Here is a 19,226-nt window from a genome sequence, read left to right on the forward strand (position 1 = left end):
ATTCATTGGAAAAATTCTGGAACATTTCTTTGCCGAGGGCCATGGTTGGAGGCCCTCGGCAAAGACTTTTTTAAGAAAATTAAAATTTCTTTGCCGAGGGCATGCGGGGAAGCCCTCGGCAAAGATTTAAAAAAAAAGAATAATTCTTTGCCGAGGGCCGTCCCATTGCCCTCAGCAAAGATTTTTTGGAAAAATTCTGCAACATTTCTGCAAAGATTCATTGGAAAAATTCTGGAACATTTCTTTGCCGAGGGCATGGTTGGAGGCCCTCGACAAAGATTTTTCAATAAAAAAAGAATAATTCTTTGCCGAGGGCCCCCGGAGACGGCCCTCGGCAAAGACTCCGTCCTAGGCGCCGGCGCCGTGCCGGCTGCTTTTCTTTGCCGAGTGCCGGTCCAGCCCTCGGCATAGGCTTTGCCGAGTGCCTAATAAAGGGCCTTCGGCAAAGACCCTCTTCGCCGACTCAAAATTCCCCGAGAGCTCTTTGCCGAGGGCCGCCCTCGGCAAAGCCTTTGCCGATGGTTAATGGGCCTTTGCCGAGGACCTCAGGCCCTCGGCAAAGAGGCCGTCTCCAGTAGTGATGAGGCAATGCAAGCAATTCATAAAGCCTCCTCAAACTTTCGCACAACATAAATACGTTCCAAGCTTGTTAGAATGTACGAACCACAGAAAGGTCGAGAAACTAATAATACAAGCCAGGAGTTCAGCAAGAAGAAAAATTTTGCAGGTTCTAAATAGGCAGCAGAGTACACTGAAACTTTGATACAGCATATTAGAATAGAGAATGGGTCGGTTGAACATAAGAGCCGACACAGTCGACTCATCTTGTGGTGATGGCCTGATGTAGTCTGGCACGCATTGAAGCCAACACCATTTGGGCTGCACCACGGTTCAACCAGAAACATGGATCAGAAACACTAATCTGCGAGCGGAAGTAAGTTGGTCAATAATTCTACTGAATCTTCTTCTGATATTATGCTTACAGCCATAAATTATTCGATGACCAAAGTGCTTGTTTCCTAGTGATTAATCATACAAGGATGTGTCACAGACTCACAGGTGACAGATTATAAACAAGTGACCTATGTACAAATCAAACGACGGAACCAACCATCGAGGCAGCACAGTACATATCAAGATAGGAAAGTGGAAAACAGAGTAGCGACTGGTGGCTACAAACAGAGTTAGTGCAGCCACTAGAAACGGTTCAGTGACTATACCTACGTCCGATGTATAATGGATTCACCGAAAATCAGTATATGCTAAAATACGTTTGGTAGTTTCATCATTGCTAAAAATAAAATACTACTCGCCCTCGCGAAGCAAAAATGTAATTCATACATCAGCTTAGATGTCCACATGCATGTATTTGCATATTGGGAATGCGACGGTGCTGTAGCAGCAATGTCTCTTTTAGACCATTCTATGTAGTCAGGACTCAGAAATCATAATGTTATTTGTTTGCCGGCAATTAGGCTAACAGATTTTCAAAATCTGTGAAGTCGGAAAAACTCAGACGCACTCGAATGGCTGACACGCACGAGGAGCAACAGTGACACCATCAGCTAGGATAGGACAGAACAGGGTGGAGTACTTACACTGTACGCATGCAGAACCAAATTCCCGAAGACACATTATTATTGTCTTCCCGCTGGAAATTCAGATTAAGCTAATAATTAATTGAGTAGAGACAAGCAAGTGATATGCATATATGCCAAAAAGGAGACAGAATTGTAACTAGACAGAGACAAATAAAGAGGGAGATATTAACTACAAAATTCTCAGCGTACCTGATTAATAATATTTATGCATATCACATGTGGGATGGTTGGGATGGACGTTGCATGCGTTTCTCAGCGCAGCCAATGCAGCATCCCCCTCCGCAGCAGACACGCCACTACAAACGATCAGCCCTCGGAGTACATGAAGGGAAGGCAGGTACTCCAAGCCGATATTCCCACATTCACTATTGTTATCTTTTAGGGCCCGTAAAGGGACATCAAACCTAAGCGCTTCAAGATTTGGCATCACGCCAGAGGGTACAGCTTTTCTGGAGTCATTGCTTTTTCCAGAGGCAAAGGGCATAGCATCTTCTCCATTCCATATATGCAATGAAATGCTAGCGTCCTCCTTGTTGGGCTGCTCAAACTGGACCATTAGATTGGTCCCCAAGTTCCTCAACTTCTGGAAGAAGCAGCCATCACCAGCGTTAATATTACTTGCTGTTACTGTGGACTTTGTTCCCAGGCTAAGAAAACAGAGTGCCGGCAACCTAGCAAGGAGTTTCAGATCCTGCTCATCCATAGTAGTCACCCACAGTTTCAAGTGGGACAAGTTGCGAAGACGTAAGGGATTAATGCATGACGGCAATTTAGACAATTTAATAATAGACCATGACAAATATTGGAGAGGTCGTGGGAGCAGAAAGCCTGCTGCTTCCCACATGGCTGTATCCACGCCCCAACCTAAACCACCCAAGTGTATATGCTGGAGCTTTTGCAGATTGCTTAGAGACTCCATAAAATCTCTCTGCATGCTCTCGTCCATCCCTTTAGTGCCGAACATGAGCACCCTGAGTTCTCGCAGGGTGCCTAGCTCCTTCAAAAACTTTTTGGGCTTATCACAATCATTGAATATTATCAGCTCCTCTAGGGAAACTAGCTTCCCAATCCCATCAGGCACCTTGCTGTAAGCACGTAGTCGGACCAGCTCTGTTAGGTGCACAATGCTTGCTGGCAACGTTCCGTCCACATCTAGTGTTTGCAGTAACTTTAGATTCCCTATTTGTTTTGGGAGCTCTAGGGCATGACCTCGGCACCGTATTCCAAGATACCTCAAGTGAAGTAAATCACCAAGATGCTCCAGGTGACAACCTTCCTTAAAGTTGCAACCCACTATATCCAGCACGCGCAAAAGTTTAATTCTCAAAAACTGTTGCCAGCTATCAATAGAACACATGAATGCAGTATATGACCTCACTTTTGGCATCCTAGTAACCATGGCTTCAGAATTAATGTGCTCGGCTATTCCATTTTGGTGGGTTAACCGACGGACATTGCTTAGTGCAGGTGTTCCTTCCACATTGCCTCCTAATATAGCAATAAAGTTTTCTTCAGATGAAAGCTTACGCATCAGATCAAGAACCATATCATGAACACGACAGCCTGATACTGTTCCATCCAAGTCGTTCTCCACCACCTGGATCAAGCTTCTATTAATGAGATCGTTGAAGTATCTTTCTCCAAGCTCCAATAATCTTGTACCTTGTTTCCCATCGATAAATCCTTCAGCTACCCACTTCCATATCAAAGAATCCTTTCTAATCACATAGTCTTCTGGATATGTACTTAGATATAGTAAGCATGTCCTCAAATGTGGAGGCAGATCGTAGTAGCTAAATGAAAGTATTGTCATAGTCTCTTCAGCTTCCATATTGCCTTTGGATCCAAAACAAATAGAGTTCAACACCTCAGACCATTCATACTTTTGTTTACCGGCCAACAAACTAGCCATTGCCAGGATTGCTAATGGTATACCACCACATTTCTTTACAATTTTATTGATGACTTCTTCTGGTTCCTTATCATGGTATTTCCCCTCTGCACCAAATATCCTTGTATAGAGTAACTTCATGGAGTCATCATCAGAAAGTGGTTTTAGCTTGTAAATGTCACCAGCTTCATTGGCAACATCAAACTTACGAGTAGTTGTGATTACTTTACTTCCACAATTATTCTCAACAAGTGACAGTTTGATTGCTTCCCAAGTGGGCACATCCCATACATCATCAATAACAATAAAATACCTATCCACATGAAAGTGTAAGAACCATTGGTTAGTAATGTTTGGAGCTTCTGCAGAAGCAAGATATTTACTAAGATTAAAAAAAATTAGTATGACACATCAAACACATGATCACGCTAGTAAAAACAAAACTATGTGTTGATGTTTCAGAATCTTAATTTCGTGCTAACAATCGGCACTGTTGGAAATCATAGAAGAGGCAATTCAAAAAATTAACCCTACAACTTTTGGAATACTTATGGAAACTAAACACCAATTCAAAGGGGTTATTTGAAAAATCTACATATTTAAGGCCACATTATTATAAAGAACATACGTACCTAAGGGCATGTTGCAGCACAAGCTGACCGCCTAACCCTAAAACTTTGTTTTTCCCCTCAAATTTATAGTTTCAGAAAGAAAATATTCTGAAAATCTAAGGACAATTAATAAATACATTATAGTGTATTGCCCTTTTATATAGGGAGCGAAGTACATCTTTCGGCATTCGAAAAGACGAGCTAAAAGCAGTTATGTTAGAGACCACTGAATAAATGGATTTCATCTTATATGTGTGGAGTGGAGAAAATGAATCTCAAGAAGCAATCTGGCATAGATGATATGGAGATAATATATTTTACCATAAGCTACAGCATAGTGAAAACTAGTAGTATCGACTAACTTTGAGCAAGAACATCTTAAAAGGCACTCCCTAAATTACAATTTACAACTGGGTTGCTGATGTGTACCTCTTGTTCTCCAGGAATTCTTGGACTTCACGAATTAGGAGTGCCACACCTCTTCTAGTGTTATGAATGTTGTCATACTTTATCTTGTCAAGATCAAAGAGGATGTCCTTGAAAACTTTTACCAAGTCATGATCCCGTCCAACTGAAACGAAAGCTGCACAGTCATACTGCGATTTTAGGTTGTCATACGCTGCTTTGGCAAGAGTTGTTTTGCCCAGTCCCCCAACTCCTACAATAGAAACCTTCTTGGCAGGCGCAACATCATCTGGTTGGGATGGATTCAGCATGGATATGAGCTCGTCCCTTGACTTGTTGACACCAATAAGTCGTGTCACTTCTTTGCACATAGCTTTCATGCAGGGATCAAGAGTTGACGATGTTGCGAGCGGCTTGCACACATTGTCATCAAGTTTGTAATCCTGACGCCTTTTAGCTAGCTCCTCAAGATTCTTCTTGATGTCTTCGATGACACCAGCAATACCACGGCGAGCCTTGGCCTTGCTGAACACCTTGCCCATCTTCTTCATAGCGCGTTTGAGCCTGCTCGGGTCAGTAGGCTCACCACCTTCGACGCGCACGAGGAAGGTGTCGAGGACATCCTCCATATCATAGGATGCCTCCCTGACCTCACGTGCCCACACCTTGACTTGCCCGTTGAGCCGATCCCATGGCACCTCCGCGACCTCGCCGAGGAAGGCATAGATGCTCTCCAGCTCTCTGTGGAGCCACTGCACTTGCTTCTTCACGCCCTTCTGGAGCTTGTATTCATCATGGAGCAGCTGAAGAAGCTTGGGGGCGAGGCTTCCCAGTGCCCCCGTCACGACACTCATGCTTCTTTCTTCCCTCTCTTGGTTCCCAGTGCAGCAATTCGGGTGGATTAATAGTGGTACTGTGGTGGTGGCAAGGCGTCCAGTGGGAGGCAGTATTAATTAGACACAGTAGGTAAAGACTTGACGCAGCCAGGATTCCCAGGAAGTGGCCACCGCACTTGCTTGTGTTGTTTTCCATGGCGTACGGCAGGCACTACGCAACACAAGTCTCCAGTTAACGCGGCTAGGTAGGGGCTTGCTTTCATCGAGGACGACGGCCGCCCCGCGAGTCTCCGCCAAACCCAAAAAGAGGCGTTCACTTTTACGTCCAGTTGCTCCTTTTAAAACATTTGTGCTGCTTTCCTCCAAGACCAGCACGACGCTAATACCTTGATCCGCACCTAACGCTAATTCTTCTACCGATGAACACATCATTGTAGCAGTTGGTCCTGCAACTTTCTTCCTTGAATACTGCAGACACAATCATGGGTAACCATGTGCAAGATGAGATGGACTGACGGGTGCTCAACATGCGATTTATTTATGCCTCAGACCACGACGGGAATCTTATTACGACCTAATATATACTAAGCACCGAGCCAAATGAACTAATATGGCACCAAATTCTGGAGTTGGTATATTCCTGATAGGAAAATACTTCCCAAACACATGAATTATTGAACCGTGTTATTACTAGTAGTATCGTATAATTTAAGAACACCGACAACACTTGAAATTTTGTGCTTAGAACTGGTAAAAGTATTATCCTTTTATATACTTGGCGCGAGGAGTCAAGTACATCTTTTTGTGTTCTGATAGACGACTAAGAAGTGTTGCATGACTTGGAAATAATATGCATTTTTGTTATATGTGTGAAGTAGAGTGGTAGTAACAAATGAGAATATCAATCTTAGGAAGTCTTCCATAGATTACTCGTAGATAATATTTTTTGTATAACCTATTGGATAATGCAGACTAGCATACAAGGGCTAACTGAGCAGCTACAGTATCATAAAGGCACTAACAAATTACAATTCGCAAATGGGTGCCTGATGTGTACCTCTTGTTCTCCAAGAATTCTCGGAGCTCGCTAATGAGGAGATCAACACCTCTTCCAGTGGTATGGATGTTGTGATACTTGACTTTGTCAAGATGAAAGAGGATGTCCTTGAAAACTGTAACCAAATCACGATCGCGGCCAACTGACACAAAAGCTCCGCAATCATACTTCGACCTAAGCTTGTCATACACCGCTTTTGCAAGTGGTTTTGCCCAATCCCGCAACTCCAACAATAGAAACCTTCTTCATGATCTTCTTGTCCAACACATCGTGATCTAGATGGGATGGATTCAGCACGGATATGAGCTCCTCCCTTGACTTGTCGATGCCAATAAGTCGTGTCACTTATTTGTACATAGCTTTAAGGCGAGGATCAATCTTTGAGGTAGTTGTATTCTGCTTGGACATAATCTCGTCAAGTTTGTACCTCTGACGCCTTTCAGCAATCTCCTCGAGAGACTTCTTGATGTCTTGGATGGCGCCAGCAATACCATGGCGAGCCTTGGCCTTGGTGAAGACTTTACCCATCTACATCTTCTTCATGGCACGTTTGAGCCTGCTCGGGTCAGTAGGCTCCCCACCATCGACGCGCACGAGGTAGGTGTCGAGGACATCCTCCATGTCATAGGATGCCTCCCTGACCTTGCGTGCCCACACCTTGACCTGCTGGTCGAGCCGATCCCATGGCACATCCGAGACATTGCGGAGGAGAGGGTAGATGCTGTCCAGCTCGTCGGTGAGCCACTGCACCTGCTTCCGAACGTCCTTCTGCAGCTTGTACTCACCATGGAGCAGCTGAAGAAGCATGGGGGTTCTATGGCATGCAGTAGCTGATGAGTTAGTAACACGGAAGCAACCAGGCAGCCGGGGTTCTATGGCAGTCATCCCACCTACGCGGGTAGCACATGGGTCCACGCGAGTCCACGTACTAGACGCCTCGGATACCTACGCTGGTTGCACATGAGTCCACGTGAGGCCGCGCAAGCATCCATGCATGCGGCTGCACGCCTCACAGTCACCTAGCTAACGCCAACATCCTCGACCTCGATTCCATGCACGCCACGACGCACTGTCTCTAAAACTTTCTCATTATTTACAAGCACCGAAGCCTGCATCAAATATTTAAGAATTTTTATCGATACCTTCATCAAAATTCAAAGTGGGTTTAACATTTAACAAGTGAAATATATATTCCCTCCGTACCGGTAATTCAAGTCGTTTTGGAGAGTGAAGCGGTTTCCGAAGCATAACTTTGACTTCTTATTTTTATAAAAAAATATTTATTGAAAAGTGATATATGTATATTTTTTGTGAGAGTACTTTTCAAGACAAATCTATTCATATAGTTTTCACATTTCTAAACTCAACAATTTAAATGTTATTAATGATTTATATTTCCAATGCTTGAGCCAAGCCTTGTCCATAACGACTTAAATTTGCAGTATGGAGGGAGTATAGTACAAGAAGCGTGTGTTGCTTACCAACAGCTACCACATCTCTGTGTCGCAGCCCAAGATTTTATTAATTCACAAAATACTAAGGAAAACACATCCTAAACTAAATTTTCAATTTAAAATCGTATATTTAAAGAGTTATATAACGGGCCTTGGCACGTGACCGGAATCATATATTTAAAGAGTTCTGTTGCCAATGCGCATGTGTAAAATTACGTTTTAATGTAAAATCAGATTTTAAAGAGTTAAAAAACATGCTCAAAATTTTCATGGATCAAATAATACTGTATTACGTTCTGGCCAGAAGAATGAAGCTCTAAGCCGAAGGCCTGATAGAACGGGGCTTGGTGTGTCGAGGCTCACGCGGGGACGCAGGACATTCTAACGGCATGACCAGTCCTAATGAAAGTTGAAGATCCAACTTTTGTTTAATTGGACTGATGAAACGATTAATGTATTGACAGATTGACCAGTCCTAATGAAACTTTTGTTATCTTCTTAATGAAAATGGAATGATCTCGTGTCGTAAAAAAACAACTTACCGGACAGTGGTGGTAATGTGGCGCAGGATTCTTTTTGTTGATTATTTCTTCATCTCCTAAATAGAGCATTTATTTGTTTACAAGTTTTACGGTAGATGGAAAAAAATATGAACCATCCATTGGTTCACATCGGATGGTAGAAAAATAAGAAGTACCAAGATAAAGGTACCCGGAAGTACCAAAACATGCGGGACCAGTACCAAATCATGCGATATCAGTGCCTATAAATTTTTAGTTAATCTTCAGATAATCTTCAGATATTATTTTAAAAAAGGGTAGATCTGTAATTTCACTCCCTCCTCAGTCCTTCCAGCTGCAGCGCTGCACGCATAAGTGGCCGCGTCGCCGCGCCTTCCTCCATCCGTCCGGCTCCGTCTCAGTCGCTGAGGAGAGGACCTGGCCAGGGGGATCGACCATCGCCGACGGACGTGCCAGCAGGCATAGCCGGATGCGGCGTCGTTCGCCGACGATCTCCATGCTAGCTGCCGCTACCCATCCTAGCTTGTCCATAGAGCCTGCTTTGGCCTTGTCTCCGTGCTAGCCTTCCGGCGCGAAGCAGAGGGCGTCAAGGCCTCAAGGGTAGCAGCAGCCTGCACACTTGCACGTGCAACGGTGCAAGGTGGCCGGCTGGCCGCACGACTTGAGGCAGCAAATGAAAGTGGCCGCGCTGGAGCAAGACGGAGTAGTAGTGAGATGACTCGAGGCAGTCTAAGAAGAGGCCGTAGATCATGAGGAACCATGTCCAACCTTGCCATGGAGGCCGCCCCTGCGAACCATCGCGGCACGCCGCATCGCCTCGGTCTCCTCGACACGCGCCAATGCCTTCAGCCTCTCGGCCTGCACGCGCCAGCGCTGCTCCTCGAGCTTCTGCACAAGCAGCACACCGGCGCCACAATGTCAGTTGTGGGTGTTAGAACTTATTGATGATTAACAGGATCTTATGGCCTAGCTCAACCGATAGAACACCTAGTTGTACTTAGGAATTGGAATTACTTTGATGTACCATCATTGTCGTTCAAGGTAGGAGTCGGCATGGTTGTCGTAGACTCGCGGATCTCGTCGCCTTGCGTCTCCTTCTCGGTCTTGTGCGCCTCCTCCTCCTCGGGTCGCCGAAGTAGAGCGGCGGCGGCCTTCCCGTCGCTTACAGCACTCCCCAAATCAGGTTAGGGTTAGGAGTGTTGGGGTCGAGGCTAGTTTCACGGAAACGTTGGTTTGCATGAGGGCCGGACTTCCTCTGTTATTATTGCGCTGCGCAACGGGGGGCCGCAACCATTAGTTGGTTGGGCACCCCTGATCAGGGCGTGTGAGTGGCTCAGACTCGGTCCTTTGACCTTGTCACGAGAGATTATTCCAACATTCTCCCCCTTAATCTTGAGTCTAGTACTTATACATATAACCACTCTTTAATGAAACAAAACACCAAGACCAAAGAATTACAACAGCCAATTAAGTGTTACTGAACTCAGTGACTATAGCGCATCATCCCATTTTAGAATGATCATTCTTAGTCTTATGGAGAGATGGTTGCATTAATGGTCCCCTTATTCCAGAATCAGAGGTTTTCCAATAAACCCATGCCGGCTACATGATACTTAAATAATTTGGGTGGTAAGCCTTTAGTGAGCGGATCCGCAGTCATTTCTTCTGTACTTAAATGCTCAACACTTATTGTTTGATCCTGGACTTTATATTTAACAACATGGTATTTAATGTCAATGTGTTTGGCAGCACCACTTGACTTGTTGTTACTCGCATAGAGAATTGCTGATAAATTATCACAACATAAGGTTAGTAGCTTAGATATGCTGTCGACCACTCTTAGTTGGGGAATAAAATTCTTAAGCCATACGGCCTGCCCCGTTTCTTCAAATAAAGCTATGAATTCTGAATGCATTGTTGACGTTGCAGTTATACTTTGTTTGGAGCTCTTCCACGAAATAGCTCCCCATGATAAGGTGAATAGATATCCGGATGTGGACTTAATGGAATCTAAGCACCCATTATAATCAGCGCCTGAATAACCCACGACCTCGAGGTTATTCGACTTCTTATATTTAGCATAAAATTCTTAGTGCCTTGCAAATAACGCAAGGTCTTCTTAACGGCCCTCCAGTGGTCAATCCCTAGATTACTTTCATATCTGCAAAGCATCCCGGTTGTAAAGTCCAAGTCAAGGCGTGTATGGACTTGAGCATACATTATGCTTCTGACAGCAGAAGCGTATGGAATTCTTTTCATCTTATTTTTTTCTTCTTTGTTCCTAGGACACTAAAATGTTACAAACTTATCGCCCTTGACTATTGGAGCAGGTGAAGTAGAGCACTTATGCATATTATATCTTTTTAGCACCTTTTCTATATATGCCTTTTGAGATAATCCCAATACTCCCTTAGTTCTATCTCGATGAATTTCTATGCCAAGAACATAGGAAGCATCACCAAGGTCTTTCATGACAAATTTAGAGGAGAGGAAAACTTTGGTTTACAACATGTCCTTATTGTTGCTGGCTAATAGGATATCATCCACATATAATACTAAGATAACAAATTCACTCCCCCTGAACTTAGCATAGATGCAATTGTCCACACAATTTCCCTTAAAATCATATTTTCTTATTATCTTATCAAACTTTAGGTACCACTATCTAGATGCTTGCTTGAGTCAATAAATGGAGTTCTTAAGTAAGCATCCTAAACATGCTTTTCCTTCCACAACAAAACCTTCTGGTTGTGCAATGTAAACATTTTCATCTAAATCACCATTAAGGAATGCTGTTTTAATATCCATCTGATGTAATTCTAAGTCAAAATGAGCCACAAGCGCCATTACTATTCTTAGTGAATCTTTTGCTGCCACAGGTGAGAAGGTTTTGAAATAATCAATTCCTTCTACTTGTGTGAATCCTTTTGCTACGAGTCTTGCTTTAAATCTTTAAACTTTCCCTTTGGAGTCACGTTTGGTCTTCTAGACCCATTTGCAACGTACTGTTTTGGCTCCTTTGGGAATTTCCACTAAGTCCCAAACCTTATTAGTGCTCATAGACTTAATTTCATCATTCATGGCATTAAACCACTCCGATGAATACTTACTCTTAATGGCTTCCTTAAATGAAGTAGGATCACTTTCCCACATTATGTCATCTGAACCTTCAACATTGTAAAGGAACTCAGTATTGTAAGTGACATAGTCGCCAGAGATGGCAGACTTTCTTACTCTTTGTGATCTTCTTAGAGGCTCTTCACTTTCATTATTTGGAACTTCACTTACAATATGAGATAGTTCTTCACTTTCATTATTTGGCACCTCACTTATAATATGAGGCTGTAGAGTGTAGAGCATGTAGACAACTCAAGAATACCTCTTGGGACTCGGCTCTTGGGTCTCCTGTGGCTGGGCTATGACCATGCTCTACTCCATTGTAGTTTTAGCCGCTGTTTTTTCCATGACCTTCGCATGTTGGGTCAGTTCCGGTTTGGTTTCTTCATCGTCCTACCTATCACTATTTAATCTTTGCATCCTTGGCCTTGTAGTCGTTCCGCTAGTGCTGGAAGCGTCTAGGTTGGCAGTTGACCTTCTCCATCGTTGGAGCTCCACTACCGCTTATAGGGTTTGGGTCATCACCCATTTAGAGGATTTGGTGCGTCACCTTAGCGAGGAGATTTTCGCTATCAGGTTGTGGTCAACATGTGTGGCCACACACTTGAAGCATATGGAGCTGCCAAGTGAGGACACCTCTCTGTTGATGTATCCAACCTCTTTGGTTCATATACAGAGCTCTTTGGCCACTGTTTTCCCGTCTATGACTCTTTGATGTCGTCGATCCTTCCTTCTCTTGTTGTGGCTTGCATGCCTGTCAACTCATTGTTGTTTGAGGACACATGTACGATAAGTGCAGATTCCATCATTGGTGAGAAGAATATAGAGAATGGCATTGCGGTGCCCTTGGAGACCTCCATCGTTGAGAGACTCTTCGCTCTCTGCTGTCACTCCTGTTAAGGATGCATTGGTTGAAGTGGAAGTTGTCTCACAAGTGACAAATGAGGGCCGCATCTTTCTCGTAACCATTGAGTATGGCTCTACAAATTCTACTACCGAGGTCAAGATAGAAGTGCCTCATCGGCTGATGGAGGATCCATGACAAATGCAACATTTTCTCTGGCAGCCCTACATAGATAGCAAGGAGAAGGATCTGGCATGTCCTCCTATACACCCCCTTTACCACCAGCCATGACAACAAGGTGCTAGCATAAGTCCTACGATAGATATTAACTTCGTCAAAGTGCCCACTTTGCACGGTGTATAGTAGGTTAAAAGATTTGGGTATTGATGGGAAAGGTTTGGAAACTGAATTAGGATGCAATGCAAGACATTATAGACCACCCGAAGAATTTGTTGCCACTGAATCTCATCAAGCTAATGATAGGTCTAAAAGGCCATGCCTTCTGGGACCATATGCCAGAGGTCTCCTTGCTTCCTCATTGGGGTTGTAGGGGTTGTCGCTGATGTGGTTGTCTTGTTTTTTTGTTGTGCCATTTACATATCCTCATAGAATGTTTTTATATGGCGTTAGTGGAAATGGCAGATCCGGAGTTAATAGCGAGCTAACAATGGGTGCAAGTGGAAATGGCATGGCCCATGACCCCTCGTCAAGTAAGCTGCTTCTGTTCTCTTTGTCCTAGGAGGATATAACCCATGCGGTAAAACTTTTTAGCATTTGGATATTTAAAAGTTTTCAGAATGGTCAATGAAAGACATTTTACTAGCTAGAACCCATATTTTAAAATATTCATATATCATTGCTAGCTTGTATAATGATAAAAGAAGACACATCTTGCATAAAGTGAAAATAAATTTAAAACAACGAAATTTAAAAGAAGCTTTTGTGTAATTGATTTGATTTTTTTCTTAACTTTCTTTGTCCCTTGATCTCTTGTATGCGGACTGTACTTGTAATCTGTTGTTTTTGATAAAATTCCAGTAGGGGGTACAACCACTACCGGAAACTAAATACTCTTGTGCGTGCAAAAACCCACAGAAAAATGCGAATACCCACAGAAAAATATTTTTCTGACGGTGTACCTTCAGAAAATAACACACAGAAATAGAATGACAGAAAAATCAAATTTTTCTGTTGGTTCGCCGTCAGAAATAATTTTTCTGTCGGTCTTACACGCACAGAAAAATCACGTTCACCCAGATTAAAACTAATTTTTCTGTGTGGTTATCCACACAGAAAAAAAGAAACAAACACACACAAAAAAACATTTATTTTTTTTGTCGGTTAGGCTAACTCACAGAAAAATTCCTTTCACCCAGACTAAAAATAATGGTTTTGTATAGCCATCCTTACAGAAAAAAGAGGAGTAGACCTTTAATATATATCTCTCATAGCAAATGGTATATTTAATATAATTTTCACAGAAGCATATATCATTCAAATAATACATAGAAATCAGTAGTCCAGCATGAATGGAGTCAACACTTGATGTCAAAAATGGAATCAGATCTATTACACATATATCATATATACAAATATGATATGTAGTTATCTACTTGTTCAACATGAATAATACAATGAATTCACAAATATGGATATGGAAAAAGAAACAACTATTTTTTCTTGTTCAACCAATAGTAAACTGCTTCACCTTCCACTCCATCTCTACCTGTTAAGCAAAGACATATTTTTAGTCAACAAAAAAAAACACTAGTATTGTAAGAAGTTTGCCTTTTTATTGAGCATAGTGGGGACTGTTCAGTACCTTTCATCTCAGGTCATAAGCCAATTTGATTTGCACTGAATGCCATCTCCTGAAAAATAGCAAGGAAAATAGAACGCACTGCCCGACGAGTTTCCAAAAGATGCAACCTCCAAATAATCCTATCCTTGCATTAAGTCCCTGCAAAATAAATCGGACACGGTAAGCCAAACACTAAATTCATACAAAAATTATATCAGAATGCAAAAATAATTATAATATAACAACCGTTCACATACTGGTTCTTTTTTGTTAAAAAAAATCAAACTCATTGAAGGGCATGCTAAGAAAAACAAAAGGAGTTGTATCTCATTCAATATATTCTAGGTATACTGTCAATCTGTAGTGCTACTGTGGGGAGGGTGGACAAGCAGATGTCTCAGAACATAAATATAATGGAAAAAGGAAAAAGAAGATAGATGCAGTATGACATGATGCAGTATGACATGCAGGACACTACAGACTTCATGGTACAAAAAACCTGTACTTAACAGTATTGATCTTGACAGACATGGCAGGATATAGGCTCTTCAAATTCTGTGATTTTACTTTCAACAAGATATAACTGTTTCTTTTAGCCTCCCAAGTTGTCCCAGACAATCAATTTATTTTAGTTGTTTGCATTCGATGAATGGTTTCTTTATTAGATTAGATACATTAACAAAGTAACAACAAAAATATCTTCCTTTTCACAGAAGCACCGTTTCCATGGTTTAAAACTGCTTCCCAAGCATCATGCATCATCACCATTTCCTAATAGATCCAGACCACAAAAATCTTCATATCAATCTTGCCGGATCTGGCCGGGTGAAGAAGGGGGAGGGGAGGGGCGCTGGAGGGGGAGAAGAAGGGGGAGGGGAGGGCCGCCGTCACCACCACGCCCCGCAGCCGGCCACCACCACCACCACCACCGCAGCCACCGGCCGGATCCGGGAGAGGGAGGGCCGGATCCGGCCTGGCGAAGAAGGGGGAGGGGAGGGCACCCGCCGAGGAAGAAGAAGGGGGAGGGGAGGGGCGCCGGCAGGGGAGAAGAATGGGGAGGGGAGGGCCGCCGCCACCACCACGCCCCGCCACCGGCTAGATCTGGGAGAGGGAGAGCCGGATCCGGCCGGGTGAAGAAGGGGGAGGGGAGGGGCACCAGCCGAGGATGGGGAAGAAGAAGGGGAAGGGGAGGGGCGCCGACGGGGGAGAAGAAGGGGGAGGGGAGGGCCGCCGCCACCACCACGCCCCGTTGCCGGCCACCACCACCACCACCGTAGCCACCGGCTGGATCCGGCCGGGTGAAGAAGGGGGAGGGGAGGGGCGGCCGCCCGTCGGGGAAGAAGAAGGGGGAGGGGCGGTGCGCCGGTGGGGGAGGAGGGGCGCTGGGGCCGGGTGAAGAAGGGGGAGGGGAGGGGCGGCCGCCCGTAGAGGAAGAAGAAGGCGGTGGGGCGGGCGTGCGTGCGTAGCTGCGGCGGCGGCGCAGCGTGTGCGTGCGTGCGTGAGGAGAGCCGAGCAGGCGAGTCTGCGAGTGCGTGCGTGCGAGGGTGTTTGGGGGCGGCGGTCGGCGGGTTAGGGTTAGGACTTCTTTGTTTTTTTATTTATCCTATGCATGCATATATTTTTTGTGCGTTTTTAAAGAACCGATAGAATAAATTGCATTTTTCTGTGATTGCTGATTTTTCCGTGTGTGTATTGTCACGCACAGAAAAGTCATACAATTATTCTGTGGGTTTTCGTATTTTTTTGTCGGGATATTTTGGAACCGACAGAATAATCGTAATTTTTCTGTGCGTACCAAAAAAACGCACAGAAAAAATTCTTCACCCACAGGGCAATTCGAGTTTCCAGTAGTGAACCCCTCCTGTTCCATTAAAAAACAATGAAATGAGTATATTTTTTCATCATGATTATCACCACAAATTGTTAGATTGGCAGGAAGTTTGGCTATACCATTATAAGACTGGCTACCACTTCGCTCACTGAAGTTGTATAGTACTCCCTCCCTTCACCAAAAGTGATGCTTTGTAGAGTACGGAACTTGTAGTTTTGAGAAGAAAGATCATTATGTGCATATAATTTCCCAAATTGTGTTATATGGAGATATATGCAAGGATTATATTACTGTTGAATATAGTTAGCTTGATCATTACCTTATCTGAAATATATAATTAACTACGACTGTATATGACCATATGATAAAAAATCTCATTGACTCAATGAAGTGAGTAAATTATGAAAAGATAAATTTGTTTACATTTTACCGTTTACATGGATAACTTAAAACCCAGCATGTATTGTTTTCACAACAGGATTACCATATTTTAATCTTTATGAGTTGGAGACCACTGCGCATTACATTTCAGAGCAAAACATCAGTCTAGGAGGTAGTCCATATGATTGGTTTTCGTTGTTCGTTCTAGGTTTATTTTCATGTTACACATAGTATAATTGTGCTGGTCCGGTTCAGTAGATATGACATGGCAGGATAACATTGTTTTCATGGTATATCGGGCATAACAAAAACTGATTGTTAGCAATAGCACATGTGGTGGGTGAAAGGTTACAAGTAAAGTTCAGCAGTCACACACACACACACACATACACCACACACACACACACACACACACACACACACACACACACACACACACACACACACACACATATATATATAACTTAGATAAGCTCTGAAATGCCTGGACATCATCATTACCGGTCAGTGCTGCTTCTTGATGGCTAGTATCAGCTTGATTAGTCCCCTGAGTCGACGGATGTGGAATATTGTAGTAAACCGGTCCAACCTGATCAATTGGATATCCATGAAATGCCTCTTTCATGGTGTTGTGGAATGTATTCAAGAAAACTGTATTATGGTTCAATATGGCACCATGAACAGATTTGTTTACAGCCTCTATGAAGAAATGCCGATCCTTAGCTTGGTCTATATCTGACTGCCCATGCAACTAAACTCTTGGTAGTGGATATTTCTGAATAACTTTGTTGTCACATGTCTTGGTGTAGGACAACAAACACTTGCTCTAAAAATTATTCTATAGCTTTGCCAATGACATCTTTATCCTCATCAGGTAGGTCTTCATAAGGCACCATAAGAATGTCACTGTTGTTGTAAGTCGCCATGACGATTGTGGGATCCCACCTAGCGTGCCAGAACATGTGTCGACGCAAAAATATGTCAATGCACCTGGCACAAAACAAGCCGGAAGGATTTTCTTAGGATGAGCCCGAAGATCCGCTTGGCTTCAATGCAGGACCAGTCGACCCTACGAATTCCACCCGAGGGCGTGCTAGTCAATTTGACCTGCAATTGACAAGGAGAGAAAGTTTATCAGTAATTTAAGGTGGAACATGCCAGTCTTACCTAGATAGTTCCAAGTGTGCTACTTCGGGAGTAGCCAGATGGGAGAAATCGACTAAACAGCCGATACGCGAAAAAATTGACTATTAAAGACGGTAAAGCTTATGGGTTGCGATTACTCATGAAACCACTAGAAATAAAAAAGATAGATCCTAAAATTCTTACAAAAAACCTAAAACATTTTGCAATCAAATTGGTAGACTATAATCACCATTGTAAATAATAGTCACTACTACACAAAGGAGGCGGGCCAAATTGATTAACGGAGGCGGGCATTGCAACCGCCTCCAATCAAAGGTCATGATTAATACAGATTAACCAAGGCGATAGATGTCCGCCTCCATTAATCCCATTAACCGAGCCGGGTGTCTTAACATGCCCGCCTCCGTTAATGTTCTCCAGAAAATCCAAAAAATAAAAAAATCTTGCGACTTTGGAGAGTCAAACCCACGACTTGTTATTCAGTAGCAATATCTCTCTACCACTACACCACTCACTCATTTTTTATTTTATATAATATCTATCTTTTTATATCAATATTTTGTAATCTTATATTGGATATTTTGGCTACTAAATGAACTCGAATGAAAAAAACCTCTAACTACAAAGTTTTAAATCTTATCGAGTACTACAACTTTGGTATCGGATGTATCTCTATCAGAGATAGTTTGAAATTTTCAAAAAATTGAGTCTCAAAACATGTGAATTTCAAACACATATTTGAGACTTTAGATGACTTTAAATAAAAAACTTCTCAATATTGAACATGTAGATCAGGTCAGCTACAAAAACCCTATCATCCGGTTAATTTTGGAAAACCGGACTAAAACTAATGCAGTAGCCCCAGCACAAGGGTTAGATTGTGGCATACCCACTAAAAGAAAAACAACAACACGCCCTAGCACGAGGGCAAATGGTGGCACAACCACAAATACACCAAAAAGCGAAGAAACTACAACACCAAGACAGAGGAACTCTTCAACAATGCCTCCAAGGAGGTGAATGACGTTGCAACGTAATCATTGTCAGCCAAGCAGCAAGAGATGACTCCGCAAGAGCTTGGCAAGGCTTTCGCCCGAGCCTTGTGCCGAGGGATTGAGCAGGCCGATCTAGGGGAAGCGGTAGCAAGAGGTTCTTTGGTGACACCATCAACAAGGAGAACCTCGTCACTGGTCCAGACTAATCTGAGCTGAGCTTTCACCCAGAACCTTTGCCAGTGCTCCCCTTGACCCCCCGCATCGGAGGGAGGCACGCATCGGCAATTCTCCATGCCTGGACGGAGGGATGCCGGTCGCCGCCACTCCACGCGGAGCCGTTCCCGAACTCGCCCGTGATGGTGGGAGGCACGCACCATCAAACGTCAATGCCTGGATGGAGGGGGGGTACCGGTCGCCACACCACCACGCGGAGCAGTTCCCAGACTCGCCCGCGGCGGTGGGAGGCGCGCACCGGCTATCATCCTCGCCTGGATAGGGGCGGGGGGTCTTGCCGGCCGCCGCCACACCGCGCAGAGCCATTCCCGGACTTGCCCGTGATGGTGGGCGGCGAGCACGGGCAGGCGTCCGTGCCTAGACGGATGGGGGTTCCGGTCGCCGCCACACCGCAGAGCTATTCTCGGACTCGCTTGCAATGGTGGGAGGCGCGCACCGACAAGCGTCCACGCCTGGACGGGAGTGGATATGGTGGAGACTTAGTGAGGCGACCGCGGCGGG

At 43.9% G+C, this 19,226-nt stretch overlaps 1 protein-coding gene across 4 annotated transcripts; it reads right to left on the reverse strand.

Annotated features, from left to right (window-relative positions):
- Nucleotides 1–619: 619 nt before the first annotated feature.
- On the reverse strand, nt 620–5,434 carry LOC136482756 (disease resistance protein RGA5-like). Of its 4 annotated transcripts, none has more exons than XM_066479963.1 (4): nt 4,533–5,434; nt 1,791–3,805; nt 1,599–1,651; nt 620–879 (listed from the first exon to the last, which is right to left on the reverse strand). In XM_066479963.1, the coding sequence occupies exons 1-2, from the start codon at nt 5,360–5,362 to the stop codon at nt 1,795–1,797; spliced, it is 2,841 nt and encodes a 946-aa protein (XP_066336060.1). In that variant the 5' UTR covers nt 5,363–5,434; the 3' UTR covers nt 620–879; nt 1,599–1,651; nt 1,791–1,794. The 4 variants fall into 4 exon arrangements, with proteins under 4 accessions (XP_066336060.1, XP_066336059.1, XP_066336058.1 ...); XM_066479962.1 differs by having other exon boundaries at nt 620–922; XM_066479961.1 differs by having other exon boundaries at nt 1,595–1,651.
- Nucleotides 5,435–19,226: the final 13,792 nt, after the last annotated feature.

The sequence above is a fragment of the Miscanthus floridulus genome, chromosome 9 (genome assembly GCF_019320115.1).
Source record: "Miscanthus floridulus cultivar M001 chromosome 9, ASM1932011v1, whole genome shotgun sequence".
NCBI classification, from domain to species: domain Eukaryota; kingdom Viridiplantae; phylum Streptophyta; class Magnoliopsida; order Poales; family Poaceae; genus Miscanthus; species Miscanthus floridulus.

What these genes read in the sequence shown, in the direction of transcription:
- LOC136482756 (XM_066479963.1), bottom strand. Translation starts at nt 5,362, where the DNA reads ATGAGTGTCGTGACGGGGGCACTGGGAAGCCTCGCCCCCAAGCTTCTT. An exon ending in GAATTCCTGGAGAACAAGAG is followed by an intron (nt 3,806 to 4,532) that starts GTACACATCAGC and finishes TCATGTGGATAG; the next exon opens with GTATTTTATTGTTATTGATG.